Source organism: Martes martes (genome assembly GCF_963455335.1).
Source record: "Martes martes genome assembly, chromosome: 1".
Lineage (NCBI taxonomy): Eukaryota > Metazoa > Chordata > Mammalia > Carnivora > Mustelidae > Martes > Martes martes.
Genome location: NC_137888.1, coordinates 166,525,898 through 166,544,631, shown reverse-complemented (window position 1 = coordinate 166,544,631; position 18,734 = coordinate 166,525,898). Strand labels below are relative to the sequence as shown.

The 18,734-nt window shown below is 44.0% G+C and overlaps 2 protein-coding genes across 3 annotated transcripts in view; both read left to right on the top strand.

The window, feature by feature from the left end:
* Positions 1-2,490: 2,490 nt before the first annotated feature.
* VHL (von Hippel-Lindau tumor suppressor) lies at positions 2,491-9,802 on the top strand. Of its 2 annotated transcripts, XM_080826472.1 has the most exons (4): positions 2,491-2,839; positions 5,027-5,149; positions 7,592-7,707; positions 8,798-9,802. In XM_080826472.1, exons 1-4 carry the CDS (start codon positions 2,500-2,502, stop codon positions 8,897-8,899), a joined length of 681 nt encoding a protein of 226 aa, XP_080682598.1. In that variant the 5' UTR covers positions 2,491-2,499; the 3' UTR covers positions 8,900-9,802. The 2 variants fall into 2 exon arrangements, with proteins under 2 accessions (XP_080682598.1, XP_080682599.1); XM_080826473.1 differs by having other exon boundaries at positions 7,592-9,802.
* Positions 9,803-16,318: 6,516 nt separating this feature from the next.
* IRAK2 (interleukin 1 receptor associated kinase 2) overlaps positions 16,319-18,734 on the top strand; it is a 58,894-nt gene continuing 56,478 nt past the window's right edge. The window contains exon 1 of the mRNA XM_080818787.1: positions 16,319-16,484. Coding sequence (XP_080674913.1) covers positions 16,391-16,484 — 94 coding nt within the window. The 5' untranslated portion in view covers positions 16,319-16,390. The remainder of the gene's footprint in view (positions 16,485-18,734) is intronic.

The window sequence follows — 18,734 nt, the reverse complement described above, 5'->3', positions numbered from 1 at the left end:
TTTAAAAAAAGAAAATAGAATGATTTAGTAAATGTAGATTAAAATGTAATTCTGCTTGTGCACAAGCTCAGTCGCACTCTCTCTGTCAAATAAAATCTTCAAAATAAATAAATAAACTTAAAAATATTTTAAAAAGAGAATTGACCTAGGTAAATTATATCTCAATAAGCCTGGGGGCAAAGAGGAACTGATTTAGTTGTTTTCATTACAAAGGTAATAAAACTACATCTAGAAGATGGAGGTGGGGAAGTAATTATACGTATTTTGCATAAAGGTTATCACACTACACATACAATTTGATAGGTTCCCCCCCTATATTTTTATTCATTTCTGTATTCTAAATAAGCTTTTCCTCACTTTAATGGAGTTGGCATTTTCCAACATGTTTTGTGAAGCAGTTTGCATCAGTCTTTTGGGTCAGGCAGTCAAAGAAACCGAAATGAGGTTGCTCAGATGGGTCACTGTACATCTAAAATCATAAATCTAAACCTCTTCTGTTTTTGCAGATTTGATTGAGAACAGCTACCCCAGGAGTATAGCCAAACACGAAACAAAAAAGTTTACTTGTCCCTTCTCCCTCTGCCATTTCTTTTAAATGTTGGGGCCATAGTGCTGGGCTCTGAGCTTAAATCTATGTCCCTCTTTGGCTTGGGCCTCCAGGTGGATTTTCAGGAAGTGGTAGGCCTGGAGGAGTCATGGGCTTGGAGGCAGTGGTTATAAAGTCAATGAAAAACAAACTGGATTGGGAAATCTGTCTATGAGCCCTTATTTGACATCCAACGTGGATATTTATTTGTCTGATGGGACATGGGAAAGGAAAACTCTTAGATCCATTCTTCATAGTCCATACCAGATATAACTCTTCTGGGAATCCTAGCCCAACAAACCACTTTACACCTTTCTCTTTTACAACCAATATCATACTCTAACAATATGTCTTGTATGCTTTCCCAGTAGCCTGTGAGAGTTTTCAGGACAGAGACAGTGTGTTTATCTTTATAATATTAACCGCTGCTATTTGTTGAGTGCTTACTATGCGCTAATCACTTACCACTTTCCACTTAACACTCGTCCACAGTTTTGTCACCTAATTCCTAAAAATGAGCAATGTCTCAGAGAATTTAAAGAATTTTTCCCAGTATCACATATCTGAAGCTACGAGCAGAATGAGAACCCAGGTGGGTGTGAATTTCAGAGGGCACCCCCACTACAGTGTCATGTGTTAGTCCCGTTTCAATTTCCTTTAATCCTTCTATGTCCAGAAAAACTTGGTGTGACAACTAATACTTGGCATTTAATATCTAACACTTGGCTAAACCGGTGGAACCAAAGAAGTGCAGTCTCAGGGCTTTTAATAGACTATAGATAAAATTTAGTAACTGTTGTTTTGTTTCCTTTGAAAGTTCCACTGTATGCTTCTGTGACAAATGAAAGCGCATTTCCACTGATGATAGTAATATAAAATTTCTTAAACTTGTTTAACTGTTTCGTGTGTGTACAGAATACCTTTAAAAGGAAGTACAGGGCGCCTGCGTGGCTCAGTTGGTTAAGCGACTGCCTTTGCCTCAGGTCATGATCCTGGAGTCTCAGGATCAAGTCCCACATCGGGCTCCCTGCTCAGCAGGGAGTCTACTTCTCCTGCTGACCTCTCTCCTCTCCTGCTCTCTCTCTCTAACAAATAAAATCTTTAAAAAAGAAAAAAAAAAAAAAAAAGGAAGTACAAAAAATTGGTGGTAGTACTTGCTTCTGTGGACTTTTCCTGGGTGGCTGGGGGAAACTAGGACGAGAGGGAAATTCTGACTTTATTATACTCTTCTATACAAAATTCGAGTTTTGTGACCCCCAAATGGCGACAAAAATGAATGAGAAAATTATTAAATAAATAATAGCGCGTATGGTAGGGAGAATACGGCAAAAACAATGAAGGTATCAAGAGACCGAATGAAGTTAAGGAAATGCTGCGTCAAAAACTTACTAGTGGGGCGCCTGGTTGGCTCAGTGGGTTGAGCCTCTGCCTTCCGTTGGGGTCATGGTCTCAGGGTCCTGGGAATCGAGCCCCACATGGGGCTCTCTGCTTAGCGGGGAGCCTGCTTCCCCCTCTCTCTCCGCCTGCCTCTCTGCTTACTTGTTATCTCTCTGTCAAATAAATAAATAAACTTTAAAAAAAAAATCTTATTAGTGCGGGGGGAGGGGAAACAAATCTCTTTATAGAGGAAACGCGCCAATGAAATGGCCTGACACCAGCCTCCGCCTCCTGGATGCTTGGTTCCAAAGGCTGGAGAGCCCACCCTCGCTGGTGCAAGATCTTAAGCCCCCCATTTCTGCCACAGTATCCCGTCCCTGACCGAGAGCGCGCGAAAACAGCTCGCGCTCTTGCGGGGACGCGCACGCACGCATCCGGGGACGCGCACGCACGCACGCACGCACGCCCAGCTCCGCCCCGTGAGGCCCGCAAATCCCGAGTCGGCGAGGCTGGGGTAGTCTAAGCTCCGGGAGGTAATGCCCCGGAAGGCAGGGAACGTGGAAGAGGCCGAGGCTGGTGCGGAGGAGGTGGGCGCCGAGGAGGTGGGTCCTGAGGAGGACGGTGGGGAGGAGTCGGGCGCGGAGGAGTCCGGGCCGGAAGAGTCTGATCGGGAGGAGCCGGGAGCCGAGGAGGAGATGGAGGCCGTGCAGCCGCGTCCGGTGCTGCGCTCAGTGAACTCCTGCGAGCCGTCGCAGGTCATCTTCTGCAACCGCAGCCCGCGCGTCGTGCTGCCGGTGTGGCTCAACTTCGACGGCGAGCCTCAGCCCTATCCGACGCTGCCGCCGGGCACGGGCCGCCGCATCCACAGCTACCGAGGTAGGCGGACTGGGGTCGCCCTGGCCGGGCGGGCCCAGCCGGACCGCGCCTCCCGCTTTGTCCCAGGGCGCAGCGAGCGCTTGCTCGTGCCCCTGACAGGCTGTGACAGATCCAGGTTGACGCTGCTAGTGAGTGGCACCTCATTCTCTATAGGACTGAGTAATTTTCCTGAGGTGACTTTTCCCCCTTACACGCGTATTTACCACTAAAAATGCTCCCTATCTAATGCCCATTAGTTCAGTCCGTGAATGGGAGAGTCTCAGGTTCTCTAATGTCCCCAGTGAGCCAGTTCCGCGTAGGGTCCCTGCCTTCAGGGAGAACACAGTCCGGGGGCGGGGACGGGCGAGTGCACACACAAACTATCCAGTGTCCCAGCTGCTGCTAGAGGGACGGAGCACGGCGGAAGGTGGGGGCTTGGAGCAGGCTCCTGCCCGGTGAAGGGACGGGGTGTGTCGTTTCACTTCGAGCACCCCAGAGCAGAAGAAAGGGAGGCCCGCCGGGTGCAGAGGGGCTGACCGACTCAAGACAGAGGAGTTGAGAGTTGTAGCCAGACGGAACCGCGGGGGCTAACAACACCTGCAGTCTCGGGCGGGGAAGCCTGAAAGACGGTTTTCCCCCTGGGGAGAGAGGGGCCATGGAATTTTTAAGCAGGGAAATGACAGTGACAGATTTTAATACCGAAAAGCTCCCCCGAGTTGCACAGTGGTTTGGAGAGGGAAGACTGCTGCTGAGGAGCCAGTTAGGAGGCTGTTGTAATAATGGGGGACACCGGGGCCTTTTACCTAAGGAGGCAGTAATCTTCCCATAGCTTTCAAAAAAGAGAAATTGTACTTGGTTAATTTTCACAGCCATCCTGGCAAGATCCCAGTGGATCCTTTTGCCTTGAGAGGAACCTACTCAGAAATCCTCAAATTTTTACACCAGACTTCCCTTGATATTAAAAGAGGGAGAACACAATTCTTCTGGGGGCTAACATTTCTGCAGTGTCCTGTTTTATCCAAGAAATTGTGAATTTTGTATTCTCCAAAATTTATCTGTGCCTGGTTTAATATAAAATTTTTTAAAAAATTACTCTGTGAATCTACTTAATGTCACTGAACTGTATGTAAACTGTAAAACTGTATGTTTTACCATAGTAAAAAAAATTATTTACCAGTTTACATTTCTTAAGTTTTCCCGGCAAATCAAGTAAGTTTGTGCCCCAGGAACACATGATTATTTAATTAATTAGCTAATTAATTCATTTTTAATGATGTGTTTATTCAAACAGTCTCTACCTGCCTTAATAGAAAGTTATGGGGGGTTCCCTTCTTCCCCGCCCTCTTTTTTTCCCCCCCCCAATATGATGTATTTGTTTCTTAAATTCAGGTATAATACACATGCAGTAAAATGCACAGATCTTAGAGTTTGATGTGTTTTACATTTTTTTTTTTTAATTTATCTATTTGTTAGAGAGAGAGCGCGAGCGAGCACAGGCAGACAGAGTGGCAGGCAGAGGCAGAGGGAGAAGCAGGCTCCCCGCCGAGCAAGGAGCCCGATGCGGGACTCATCCCAGGACGGCCAGGATCATGACCTGAGCCGAAGGCAGCCGCTCAACCAACTGAGCCACCCAGGCGTCCCGAGTTTGATGTGTTTTTGACAAATATAGCAACACCTAGATCGAATTCTAGATTAGAACATTTCCATCACTTTAGAAAGTTCCCTCCTGCCCCTTTCCACTCAATCCCTCTCTTCCAGAGGCAACCATTCTTTTGGTTTTTCACACCATGGATTAGCTGCGTCTTTTCCTACAGAATGTACCCTTTTCTGTCTGGTTTCTTTTTGTCAACATGATGTTTTTGCACCTTCTTGTTCTTGAGAAGCACAGTTGTAAGGAGTTGGTGAAGTTCTTTCTTTTAGTTTGCCGTGTTTGGTGTGATTTGCAATTCATGAACTTTGCTTTTTGACCACGGTAGCAGAAAAGGCATGGTATTTGAAGCCTCAAGTACATGCTCTTTTTTCTTTACTGTCGCTGTTCCCTTGAGCAAGTTGCTTGGCCTTTTTTTGTGAGGATTGAGTAAGATAATATTATTGGAAGGGCTTTGTCTGATATTTAAGCAGAATGAGAGTCAAGTACTTCAGTGTCAATCCAGGAAGATGAAGGAAGTGGGTGTGTGGCTACATAACAGCCTCTGCTTGTTTTAACAGGTCACCTTTGGCTCTTCAGAGATGCAGGGACATATGATGGGCTTCTGGTTAACCAGACTGAGCTCTTTGTGCCATCTCTCAATGTTGATGGACAGCCTATTTTTGCCAACATCACACTGCCAGGTACTGATGTTCCATCTTACTTTTTTTTTAAAAGATTTTATTTATTTGTCAGAGAGAAAGAGCACAGGCAGGGGGAGTGGCAGAGGGAGAAGCGGGCTCCCTGCTGAGCAAGGAGCAGGCTCCTAGGACCCTGGGATCATGACCCAAGCCAAAGGCAGTCAGTAGAACATGTGACTCTTGATCTCAGGGTCATGGGTTCAAGCCCCATGTTGGGTATAGAGATTACTTAAAAATTAAAATAAATAAGTAAAAAGAATAAATAAAAAGATAAGGCTGTTGTAGTAAGTAGAGAATAAGCCATTTGAAGGAGCCAAACCTTTACTGGTTTTTACTGGATGCTAGCCGAGTTATCCAACCTTTCTGTGTCCTGTTCTCCACCACAAATAAAATGAAACAAATTTATTTGTATGCTTTATTTTTTTATTAAGATTTTATTTATTTATTTGACAGAGATCACAAGCAGGCAGAGAGGCAGGCAGAGAGAAAGAGAGAGAGAGAGAGAGAGGAGGAAGCAGGCTCCCTGTTGAGCAGAGAGCCCAATGTGGGGCTCGATCCCAGGACTCTGGGATCATGACCAGAGCTAAAGGCAGAGGCTTTAACCCACTGAGCCACCCAGGTACCCTGTTTGTATGCTGTATATTGAACAAAGATGTTGTGGTGTCTCAGAAGCTCTTGGGCTGTCAGAGATGGGGTAAATTAAATATCCGATTGTAGGGGTAAATTAAATATCCGATTGTAGGGGTCCCTGGCTGGCTCAATTGGTAGAATATGCAACTCTTGATCTCAAGGTTGTGAGTTTGAGTCCCACATTGGGGGTAGAGGTTACTTAAAATTTTTAAAAAATAAATAAGTAAATAAAATACTTGATTGTAGAATTATGAATACATTTTGTTTACCAGACCTTAGAACAGAATTATGCCCTGGAGTCTTAGGAGAAGAATAAGGTATAAAGGATGAGATACCACAGCTTCTAGTGTTGTATCTTCTTTTCTTTCTTTTCTTTTTTTTTTTTTTTAAGATTTATTTATTGGGGTGCCTGGGTGGCTCAGTGGATTAAGGCCTCTGCCTTCGGCTCAGGTCATGGTCTCAGGGTCCTGGGATCGAGCCCCACATTGGGCTCTCTGCGCAGCAGGGGGCCTGCTTCCTCCTCTCTCTGCCTGACTCTCTGCATACTTGTGATCTCTGTCTGTCAAATAAATAAATAAAATCTTTAAAAAAATAATAAATAAATATTTATTTACTTATTTATTTGACAGAGAGAGAGAGAGAACAAGCAAGCAGAATAGCAGGTTGAGGGAGAGGGAGAAGCAGTCTCCTTGCTGAGCAGAGATCCCAGGACCCTGGAACCATGACCTGAGCTGAAAGCAGATGCTTAACCGACTGAGCCACCCAGGTGCCCCTAGTGTTGCATCTTTTAATGTTATTTAACCCACTCAAGCTCAGTGCCAAACAGGTTAAAAAAAAATCACCAAATTGAACATTAACATCATAGTTTACCATTTGTTTAAAACTCAGTTGATTTTATTAGGTTGAACCTAAAGAAACTGATGTTCTTGTGATTAAAAAACCCCAAATACAAGGGTACCTGGGAGCATGCCCTATTGATCTCAGGGTTGTAAGTTTGAGCCCCAAGCTGGGTATAGAAATTACTTAAAAATAAAATCTTAAAAAAAAAAACAAAACAAACCCAAATGCCTGTAGCTTCATAAGGTTCAAACTGATACATATATGTGGATCCTGTTTTAAGGAAGTAGGTGTACAAAAATTGATGAGTTGATAAGTTAAATTGATAAGTGTAATTTTGGCTTATAGGATGCCCTTAAAGAGTAAATTCCCCAGTGAGTTTAAAATAGAACTGGAGTTGCTCAAAATCCAGTTACAAACTGTTTTGGTTGTCTATTGCTTTGTGACAGCTACCCCCAAACTAACAACTTCTTTCTTATTCATAATTCTGCAGTCTAGGCTGAGCTCAGGTAGGTGGTTATTCTGCTCATTGGTGGTCGTTGGTGTGGCTGACTGCTGGCAGGTTGGCTGGTGGCTGGGCCTCTCTCCTATGCATTCTCAGGGCTTGTTCCTCTTGTGTAGTCTCTTGTGCAGGGTAGCTCAGGGCTCCTGAGAGTGTAAAGTGGAAGTTGCCAGGGCTTCTTAAAGGTTAGGTTCAGAATTGGCACAGTGTCTGTTATGTCACCCACATTCATTTAGTTAAAGCACATCATAAACAACACACTTGTAAGGGGAAGTTACTACACGAAGTCCTGCATACCATGGAGATGTGCATTAGGGCCATCATGTTACACTCTGCCACACACAGGCCCTCACTTTTTTGCCCAAAGTGAGGTCTGTATATAGTAAGTGGAATTGCTGTGGTTGGCAAAGCCTCTTGCTCCTCCCTTGTCCCAAGGCTTGAGTCTGCTGCTGAGATTTGGTTTTCTGCATTTACAGTGTATACACTGAAAGAGCGGTGCCTCCAGGTTGTCCGAAGCCTAGTCAAGCCCGAGAATTACAGGAGACTGGACATCGTGAGATCACTCTATGAAGATCTGGAGGACCACCCGAATGTAAGGAAAGACCTGGAGCGGCTGACACAGGAGCATATTGAAAATCAACGGCTGGAAGGGGAGACTGAGGATTTTGAATGAAATTTGCACTCCTGAGTTTTAGTCTTTGATGGTACTGACTAGTCTTGATCTACATTTAGGACTGGTCACTTATTCTCAGATTCAAGGTGTCTCATTCTCAGAGTAAAAAATCCTCCATTGCTTATAGGAAAGTTAACTGACTTCAGTAGGCACTGTGATGTTTAGGGGCAAATATCACAAAATGTAATTTAATGCCTGCCCCTTCTAGAAGTATTCATCAAGTCGTTGCATTTTTGCCTCCTAGTAAGTCAGGAAAGTTTCTATATAAGGACTTTTGTGTAAGTAATTCAATAAGGATTGCAGCATATTCTTTAATTGTAAGAAAGCAGTGGCATCTGCTTTTAATTGTTGTGTTGTGGTTGGTGATGTGTCCACCTCCCACTTTGAGAAGACAGAGATGTCCTTGAGGCAGGGATAAGTCTGTCTCCTCTTTGAGACCCCAGTGCCTCACACATTATGAGCCTTCAGTCACTGTTTGTTGAATGAACAAACCAGTAGACACTTTGGTAGAAAGTGTTTGGAGGTTTTGCCCTTTTTTGGGGGGGGAGTGGGGAGGTGGGGACCTTACATTATATACAGTAAACAAATGTTTTAAAGGGAATCACTTTTATAGAAAGAACTTTTTATAACTTTCTAAATTTTGTGCTTTTCTCTGTCCGCTGTTGTTGTAGTTCTATTTTATTTGTTTCTAAACCAGGAGTAGCTTTCTACAGTTATTATGATGATTGCTTTCTGAAACTTGACATCTGCACAGAAGATAGGTGAGAATAGCTACCCTCTTGTTTAGTTCTAGTATTAAGGAGCTGCTACTGTACTGTAAGTGTGGGTATTTCTGTTACTTTTTGGTAAATCCACTACATTTCTGTTTGGCTTAGCATTTTTTTTTTTTTTAAATGCTGCTGGTGTTTTAACCATGGGCTAGTGGTGTTGGGGCAGTGGGGACCACTAAGGGGAGTCACTTGCGGCTCATCTGGATTTACAAGGGTCCTATTTCAGCATTTCTCATCAGGCAGGATCTGGTGACACTTTGCACCTGGCTGGAGAAGAGGCAGAAGCCCTGCACCTCTTGGAAGTTACTCATAACACACAGTGGATTCAGGGAGTAGCCTGAAATGTTTTATAATTTTATAAATGTACAAATCCTTTCTTATAGGCTGGACTTAAATTGATTAACTCAAATTCAATACTTCTATCAGGCTTTCTTTTTTGGTAACTGATAGTTAAAAAAAAAAAAATCCGCCCAGTAAAGAAAATTTTGGTAAAGACAAAATAAAAGGAAAAAAGATCACTGTAGCTACACTACTTGAATAGAGTCCCAAAACATTTTGAACTTTTGGCCTTTTTAGGGCATGTTGTGGTTGGTTTGGTTTTACATAGTTGTGATCGTACTGAATATACAGTTTTGTATTCTACCTTCTTAGTTATAATTTTATAATTTAAATATCTTCCCATGGTATTATAAGCTCTTTGTAGACAGTGCAGTCTTCCTTTTATGAACAATGGGATATTTCTTGGTATCTTTAGTTCCTATATTAACCTTTGAGCACAATTCCTGTGCTCTGAAATCAGCGTGAAGTAAGACAGTGCCCCACATTTTTCCCTAGATTTTGTTTCACCTTGTCTTAATCCCCTCTTTCAACATTCAGTTAATAAATTGGCCTTTGTTTTTTAGGCATGCTGTAGTAATCAGTGACACACATCTCTGTGTCTGATGTGTTACTGAGCTGCTAGGTGGGAAGGAAGAAATGCTGGGGAGCAGGCAGCAATATGTATTCGAGGGTGGGATGGGATGGGGGATGTCAGGAAGTCTGCTGTTGCTGGATTTGTTCAACATTGGTTTAAATTTTTTTTTAACCTGTCTTTGTGTCCAAATGAGATTCGTGTTCATCCTGTGAAAACTGCAGTTTGAGTACTGTGTTTTTTTGTGTTGTTCAAGGAGTATTGAAAACCTGTAGCATGAATAATATGTTTTTCATTTGAGATCTTATGACTGTATTAAATGTATTCCTCCTGAGAGACTGTGATATTTCCTATTTTGAGTTAAAAAAAACCAAAAAGCTGTTCTTGAATACGTTAAATGGTGCTGAGCTAAGGAAATAGGTTTGGTATGTCTCTGTGTGACTCTGTTGTGAGACACCTGTGTTTCTGTAAAGGCTTAAGTGGGAAGGGGCATTGCAGACTCAAGCAACTGTCTTCATGCTCAGGCCCTTTTCTTTCCAACCCTGGGTTTCTTTTATTTTTTGTTTTTTATTTTTTTATTTCCTTAAGTAATCTCTATACCTAACATGGGGTGCAAACTCACAACCCCAAGATCAAGAGTTGTGTGCTCTACTGAGCCAGCCAGGCACCCCACCCTGATTTTTTGTATGTATATATGTATGTATGTATTTATTTAAATTTTTTTTTTCTTTTTCACCTTGTGTTTTGTTTTTTTTTTTAAGATTTTATTTATTTATTTATTTATTTATTTATTTAGAGAGAACACAAGTGAGGGGAGGGATAAAGGGAGAGAGAATCTCAAGCAGACTGTGCTGAGCCCTGGAGCCCAGTGCAGGGCTCTGTCACATGACCCTGAGAAAGGACCTGAGCTAAAACCAAGCTTGGGACACTTTTTTTTTAAAGGTTTTATTTATTTATTTGAGTAAGCAAGTAAGGGAGAGCATGAGAGGGGAGAAGGTCAGAGGGAGAAGCAGACTCCCTGCTGAGCAGAGAGCCCGATGCAAGACTTGATCCAGAGACTCCGGGATTATGACCGGAGCTGAAGGCAGTTGCTTAACCAACTGAGCCACCTAGACACCCCAAGCGTGGGACATTTAACCAACTGAGCCACTCAAGTGCCCCTCCTCATCCTGTTTTGTTTTGTTTTGTTTTTAAGATTTTATTTAATTTGGGGCGCCTGGGTGGCTCAGTGGGTTAAGGCCTCTGCCTTCGGCTCAGGTCGTGATCTCAGGGTCCTGGGATCGAGCCCCGAGTTGGGCTCTCTGCTCAGCAGGGAGCCTGCTTCCTCCTCTCTCTCTCTGCCTGCCTCTCTGCCTACTTGTGATCTCTCTGTCAAATAAATAAATAAAATCTTAAAAAGATTTTATTTAATTTGACAGACAGAGATCATAGGTAGGCAGAGAGGTAGGCAGAGAGGCAGGCAGAGAGACAGGGAGGGAAGCAGGCTCGCTGCTGAGCAGAGAGCCCGATGCGGGACTCGATCCCAGGATGCTGGGATCATGACCTGAGCTGAAGGCAGAGGCTTTAACCCACTGAGCCACCCAGGCGCCCCTTTGTTTTTTTTTTTTAAGATTTTGTTTATTTCACAGAGAGAGATCACAAGTAGGCAGAGAGGCAGGCAGAGAGAGAGGGGGAAGCAGTCTCCCTGCTGAGCAGAGAGCCTGATGCAGGTCTTGATCCCAGGACCCTGAGATCATGACATGAGCCGAAGGCAGAGGCTTAACCCACTGTGCCACCCAGGCGCCCCATGGTTCGTTTGGTTTTTTTTTTTAGAGCGTTGTTTCTTTTAGCTTCATTTTTCATGTAAAAATGAAATACCACTGTGAAAAAAATTAAGCACTACATAAAAGCATTAAGAAAAGTACTCACAATGAGGAGTTGGGTTTTTTTCCCACATAAACAGAACCAACCTTAACAGACACCTTACTGAAGAAAATACACAGTTGGCAAGTAAGCATATGAAAAGATGTGCCACATCATGTATCACCAGGGAAATGCACATTAAAACAAGAAGGAGAGGGGCACCTGGGTGGCTCAGTCAGTTAAACATCTGACTCTTGATCTCAGCTCAGGTCTTGATCTCAGGGTCATGATATCAAGCACCCACCCGTATTAGGCTCCACACTGGGCATAGAGTCTACTTAAAAATAACGAGATACCAGTGCACGCCTGTTAGAGTGGCCAAAATCTGGAGGAGGCCAACAAATGCTGGCAAGGATACCAGCAATAGGAATTCTCACTGCTCGTGGGAATGCAGAATGGTACAGCCACTTACAGTTTGGCAGTTTCTTTTCTTTTTTTTTTTTTTTAAGATTTTTTTTTAAATTTATTTGACAGAGAGAGAGATCACAAGTAAGAAGGCAGGCAGAGAGGGAGGGGGAAGCAGGCTCCTGGCTGAGCAGAGAGCCCAATGCAGGGCTCGGTCCCAGGACCCAGAGATCATGACCTGAGCTGAAGGCAAGGCTTAACCCACTGAGCCACCCAGGTGCCCCCAATTTGGCAGTTTCTTACAAAGTAAACATTCTCTTACCATATATTTCAGTAATCATGCTCCTTGGTGTTTACCCAAAGGAGTTAAAAACTTGGATATTTGTAGCAGCCTCATTTATAATTGGCAAAACGTAGAAGGAATCAAGGTGTCCTTTAGTAGGTGAATGGATAAATAAACAGTTCCAGACCACAGAATACTATTCAGCACTAAGCAGAAATGAGCTGTCAACCATGAAAAGACATGGAGGAAACTTTAATGCGTATTATTAAGTGAAAGAAGCCAATCTACAAAGGTCACATAGTGTATGATTTCAGCTGTATGATATTTCTGGAAAAGGCCAAACTAGGGAGTAAAAAGATAATGGTTGCCAGGATATGGAAGGGAGGGTGGGATGAATAGGCAGAGCATGGGATTATTTTAGGGCAATGAAACTCTTCTGTATGATACTATAATGGTAGATATGTGAGTTTGTAAAACATAAAATATACAACACCAAGAATGAACCCTAAAGTAAACCATTGTCTTGGGGTGATAATGGTGTGTCAGTGAAGGTTCATCAGTTGTAACAAATGTACCATTTGAGTGGGGATGTTGATCATGGGGGAAGATTTGCATGTGTGGGGGCAGGAGGTATATGGGAAATACCTGTACCTTCCTCTCACTTATGCTGTGATCTTAAAGTCTATTAAAAAAAAAAAAAAGGAACCAAAGAAGGTAAGTTGTTTCCATTTTATCAGCACTTATATACTGAGAAGGTGATAAAAGGACAGGCACTGTCCCAGAAATCAACACACTGAGGGTATGAAATAGGTGTCAGTGTTTTGTACTCTTGACATGTGAGCACCAGTGTGAACTTTCAGATAATTTCACATGAGGTTTCTGTATCCCATTCTTACCACCTCACTCCTACTGTATGCCAGTCACTGGGCTGCCTGATACCCCTTCAGTATTTCCCTTTTTTGTTGGCACACCTGAACTCCCTGCCCCAACGAAACATTTCCCTGGGGCTTCCCCTCACCATAGATTGGGACTGGGAGATAGAATTTTCTCTGGGAGATGGGATCTGTGAAATCTGACACTATTTTCCAGATAGCCAGTGTTAGAAGTAAGTGAAGCTGTAGGACACCAACTGGTGTTGCAGAGAATTGCTTGTTGTGGGGAATTGCTCCCCCCCCAACATCTGGTGACCAGAACTGTCAAAAGTTAAGTGTTCTGTGTAGGGTCAAGGAGAAAAATACAGGAGAAGGCAGAACTGGATTTTTTCCTACACAGAAGGAGGAAAGACTAGGACTGAGTTTTTTCTTAATTCACAGAATTAAGAAATTTAGAATTAATTTTCACAGAATTCTTAATTCTGTGAAAATTAGCGAAAGGAAAACTCACTGGAGTCAGGAGGCCAGCAGGGGGAGCTCTCACGGCCTACCACTCCTTATCAGTTGTAGACCCCAACAGGAAGAGAGGGACATTGTAGGTGGACACTGCTATCCCAGTGGGAGGAAAAAAGGTTTTCCTCTTCTCCCAGCAACAGCCTAGCCAATGAGACAACTCAGCCAATGAAAAGCTACCATACTTTGAACTCCCAGTTTGTTCTAATGGACTTTGTTTTTGACAGCACTCCCAACTCCGCTCTTTACTCTGTAAAAGAGCCTTCCTGTTTTTTGTTCTGTGACTTGCCTATGGTTTTGTAGTATCTCGTGTCTTGATTCGTCATGCTATGATATTCCTGAATAAACCAATTTTTGGTGGTAAAATAACTGACAGTTTTATTTTTAAGGTTAACTACTCTTTTTTTTTTTTTACAATGATCATGTACTCAAAAAAATGAAGATATTTTAAAATTTTTAATTTATTATTTTTTAAAAAGATTTTGCTTATTTACTTGTCAGAGAGAGAGAGAAACCACACAAGCTGGGGGAGCAACAGGCAGAAGGAGAAGCAGGCTCCCTGCTGAGAAAGGAGCCCGATGCAGGACTTGATTCCAGAACCCTGGGATCATGACCTGAGCCAAAGGCAGACAACCCAATGACTGAGCCACCCGGGCGCCTCTCTTTTCTTTTCTTTAAAAAATGATTTTGATGTCCTTTGATCCTTTGTCCTTTGAAGGATTAAAAAAAATTTTTTTTAAATTTATTTATTTGACAGACAGAGATCACAAGTAGGCAGAGAGGCAGGCAGAGAGAGAGGAAGGGAAACGGCTGCCTGCTGAGCAGAGAGCCCGACGCGGGGCTCGATCCCAGGACCCTGGGCTGAAGGCAGAGGCTTTAACCACTGAGCCACCCAGGCGCCCCTGTCCTTTGAAGGATTAGGGGAGCACTCTGCCTGGAGCTTTTTTCAGTACGGCAGCTACCATTCTTTTTTTTTTTTTTTTTTAAGATTTTATTTCTTTATTTGACAGACATAGATCACAAGTAGGCAGAGAGGCAGGCAGAGAGAGAGAGGGGAGGAAGCAGGCTCCCCGCTGAGCAGAGAGCCCAATGCGGGGCTCGATCCCAGCACCCTGGGATCATGACCTGAGCCGAAGGCAGAGGCTTTAACCCACTGAACCACCCAGGCGCCCCGGCAGCTACCATTCTTTAAGCCTCTTCTCTGTACAAGAAAGACCCTGTAGTAGGCATTTTATATGGGCTGTATAAATTGATTTAATCCACTTCCCTAGCTCTTGACTCTAGGCAATAGAAATAATTAGTGTCATTTTACAGATGTGGAAAGCAAGGTTTGAGAAGTGAAATGGGTTGTCCAGGGTCACAAAGCCTGTTGGTGGCAGAACCAGGACTTGCCCCCAGGACTTCCCACTTTAATTTCCATTTCCTTCTTCTGCAGCCATACTCCTTAGCTGTTTATGGCCACAAAGTGGAACTGCAGTTCATCTACCCTCAGTGACGATGCCTAATTTCTTGGAACTCCTCTATTAATATATAAAAAAAGAGATAATACTATCTATAGCTTAGGCTTATGAGAATTACAGCAAATAATTTATGCAAAGCACATTGTAGGTATAGGTAAATCCCAGTTATTATAATAAAGTGGCAGTTTGTAGCCAGTGGTCAGACTGTTTGGGTTCAAATCCCAGCTCTCTCACTTGTACCTGTATGATGTTAGGCAAATTACTCAAACTCTCTGTGCTTTGGTTTCCTCATCTGTAGATTGGGACAGACCTACCTAATACGGTCTGCTTTTTTTTTTAAAGACTTATTTATTTTTATTTTTATATTATTTTTTATTTTCCCGCATGAGCAGGAGGGACAGAGGGAGAGGGAGAGAAAAAATCTGAGGCTGACCCAGCACTGAGTGGGAGCCGGAATTGGGGCTCCATCTCATAACAGTGAAATCACTACTGTATCCGAAAGCAAGAGTTGGAAGCTTCACCACCTGTGCCACCCAGGCACCCCCCTCACACTCCACTTTTATTCTGGAATGTTACCTATCATCTTCTGTAGTGCTAAGTTATTTACTGCTTATTGTCTGTCTCCCTGCAGGGTATGGATTTTGTCTTTTTTTCCTCAGAGATATTTGGAGCATTTAGAATAGTGCCTGGCACGAAGTAGCTGCTCAATAAATGTTAGCCATTATTATGATAAAGTATCTCCATTCCTCTATTTAAGATCCCCCCTCCCCGTTGCTTGCTCTGAATTCCTAATTCCCCTTAATCACCTTTCCTTTTTCTTTTGTGCAATAACATTGACCACCTTTTAACACACCACCTAACTTATTTATTAAGTACTTTTAAAAATATTTATTTATTTGACAGAGAGAGACACAGTGAGAGAGGGAACAGAAGCAAAGGGAGCAGGAGAGGGAGAAGCAGACTCCCCACTGAGCAGGGAGCCCAATGTGTGGCTTGAGCCTAGGACTCTGGGATCATGACCTGAGCCAAAGGCAGTCGCTTAACGACTGAGCCACCCAGGCGCCCCTTTTATTGAGTACTTTTATTACTTATAATGAGTTTTCTCCCTCCACCATCTAGATTGTAAATCCCATGAAAGCAAGGAGGTTTGTAGGTTTTTTCCACTCATTTATCTCCAACAACTTGAACACTTTGCCTGGCATATAGTAGGTGGTTAATGGAATATTTGTTGAATGAATTTTATGTGGCGGAGCGTCAAAAGCGCTGGGTGTGGAGTCAGAAGACCTGGGACTGGCACTGAACTCTTTCGAGTGTCCCTAAACGCGTTCTCTCCGTACGCCAGGTCTCAGTTTCCCCTCCCGGCTCGGACACTGCTCTCGCCACGCGTGGCCGCTGGGGGGCGGTGTCGTCCAGCGTCCCGCCCCGCCCACTTCCCCCGGAGGCGGTGGCCGGGTGGGACCCGCCCGCTCACGGAGTACAGGAGCCTGTCCCCCGCGCAGCTGCCCCAGTTGTCCGCGCCCCTGCCCGCCGGCCCCCGGAGCCCAGCCATGTCCTGCTACATCTACCAGCTGCCCGCCTGGGTGCTGGACGACCTGTGCCGCAACATGGACACGCTCAGCGAGTGGGACTGGATGCAGTTTGGTGAGCGGTGCCCCCTCGGCGACCCCGCCGCTAAGCCCCCGGCCCACTTCTGTTTAAGTGGGTCCCGAACCGAGGTGCTCTTTGTGCTGCCATTCCGGACCGCGGGTTCGCCGTGTGTCCTCAGGGCGGCAACCGACCCCCCGTTTGGAGCCCTCCTGCCCCCTCCAGGGGGATGGTCTGGAAGGTGTTAGGTGATCTTTGAAGATTCTGTTATGTTAGTCTGTCCCTAGGTAGTGAGAGGTTCGACTTTCAACTTTGCTGTTTACACGAAAGCTCATCATAATAAACTCTCAGCAGCTGCTGAGCTGTTACTGTGCTTCGGGCCCTGATGGAGGCACTTGACACGGATTATCTCCCGCGTTCCCACAAGGGCCTGTGAAGTGCGTGTTTCTCTTCCCCCGTTGTACAGATGGGAAACGGACTGGGAGACGTAGAGTAACTTGCCTGAGGGCATGGCATTGCCAAGTGGCAGAGTGGGATTTGAACTTGGTGTCTGACTCCAACGGGACGTCGTAAATCCGTGGTGTGTTTTGTTTGTTCGTGCCTGACCATCTGCTGTGAAGGCCCGGCATCTGGGGGCCGCTTCGCCTGTGGTCCTAGGGTTCCCAAGCAGAGGTGTGCATTCCAGATCTCCTCCCAGCTGGTGACTTTGGACGGGTTGCTTAACCTCTCTGAGCCTCAGCTTAATCTGTGAACTGGAGGTTCTTGCGAGTAATGAGGGTTGTATAAGAGGCACCTAACACGTGACTGTCAGGTTCTAGTAAGTAATAAGGGAATAGTAACAATTATTATTTTTATGTTCGAGGTCAGTGTAGCTGGTGCCACTTTATTTAAAAAATAACCTCTATAGGTTCTTGAGAATTTAGATTATGATACGCATATATATGTACTCCTGTATACACAGGAGTATATGATATATATGTATAGTATGTGGTATATATGTACAGTTGAAAAAATAAAATGAACATGTATGGGTTATCCATCCAGTTTGAGCAAATAATACACATTTTAACCTAGTGATTCTCAACCAGGGGCGATTTTGCCCCCTAGGGAGCAAATGTCTGGAGACATTTTTGGTTGTCACAACTTGGAGCATGCAGAGACTAAAGTAAAAGCTAGAGATGCCCCTAAATGCCCAAAGATGCACAGGACAGCCCCCTCCACATAGAATTATCTGGTCCAAAGTGTCAGTAGTGCTCAGATTCAGAAATCCTGTTTTAGACCAGTAACAAAATAATACATGCTTATTGCAAAACGCTATGGGAAACAAAGACTAGCTCAAATTCCACTACACATGGATAAAAATTACTTTTTTTTAAATTTTATTTATTTATTTGACAGAGAGAGAGATCACAAGTAGGCGGAGAGGAAGGCAGTGAGAGAGGGGGAAGCAGGCTCCCTGCTGAGCAGAGAGCCCAGTGCCGGGCTTGATCCCAGGACCCTGAGACCATGACCTGAGCTGAAGGCAGAGGCTTAACCCACTGAGCCACCCAGGCACCCCCAGGGATAACCATTCTTATTTGGATGCCAGTAATAATAATGAAAAACAGCAACAGCAGCTAACAGTTACTGTCTCCTTACTACGTGCTAGCAGACAGCTCTGTAGTTTATACCTTCTAGTACATAATAATAAACATTTATGTGCAAGCATTTTTCAAAAATCACATCAGTACATTCTAATAGCTTGCTTTTTTTTCAGTTAAAATTTTCACAATTTTTTCTCCTTGCCAGACAGTGTTCTTTAGCAACATGGATCTAGGTTTTTATTTTTACTGTGTATTTTTGTTAATGATTTTTAATGGAGAAAAGCAACACATGCATTTACAAATGTAAATAGTATACCAGGGGTAGAGAGGAAGGTAAATGTCTTTCCTCTTCCTGGTCTTTAGCCTCCCTGGTCCTCTCCCCAGAGGCTAGAGAGGAAGGTAAATGTCTTTCCTCTTCCTGGTCTTTAGCCTCCCTGGTCCTCTCCCCAGAGGCAGTCACTGGTAAGATGTCAGGGCATCTCTGAAAATGTCTGTTACCACCTGGATTTCCACACTGCACTGTGTTCCTTTGTTCCGATGACCTGTGACTTCTCTACTTTGAATGTTTCCTGAGCAGTGGACAAATTTTGTGTAAGAGACTCCCTCTAGGTTTTTTTTTTTTTTTTTTTAAGTTGGCCTTGACTGTAAACACTAGAGCAACTTCTGTTCCTAACATATTTAGAAGGCACACCTGTGACTTTGTAAAAGCAGCTTTATTAAGAGA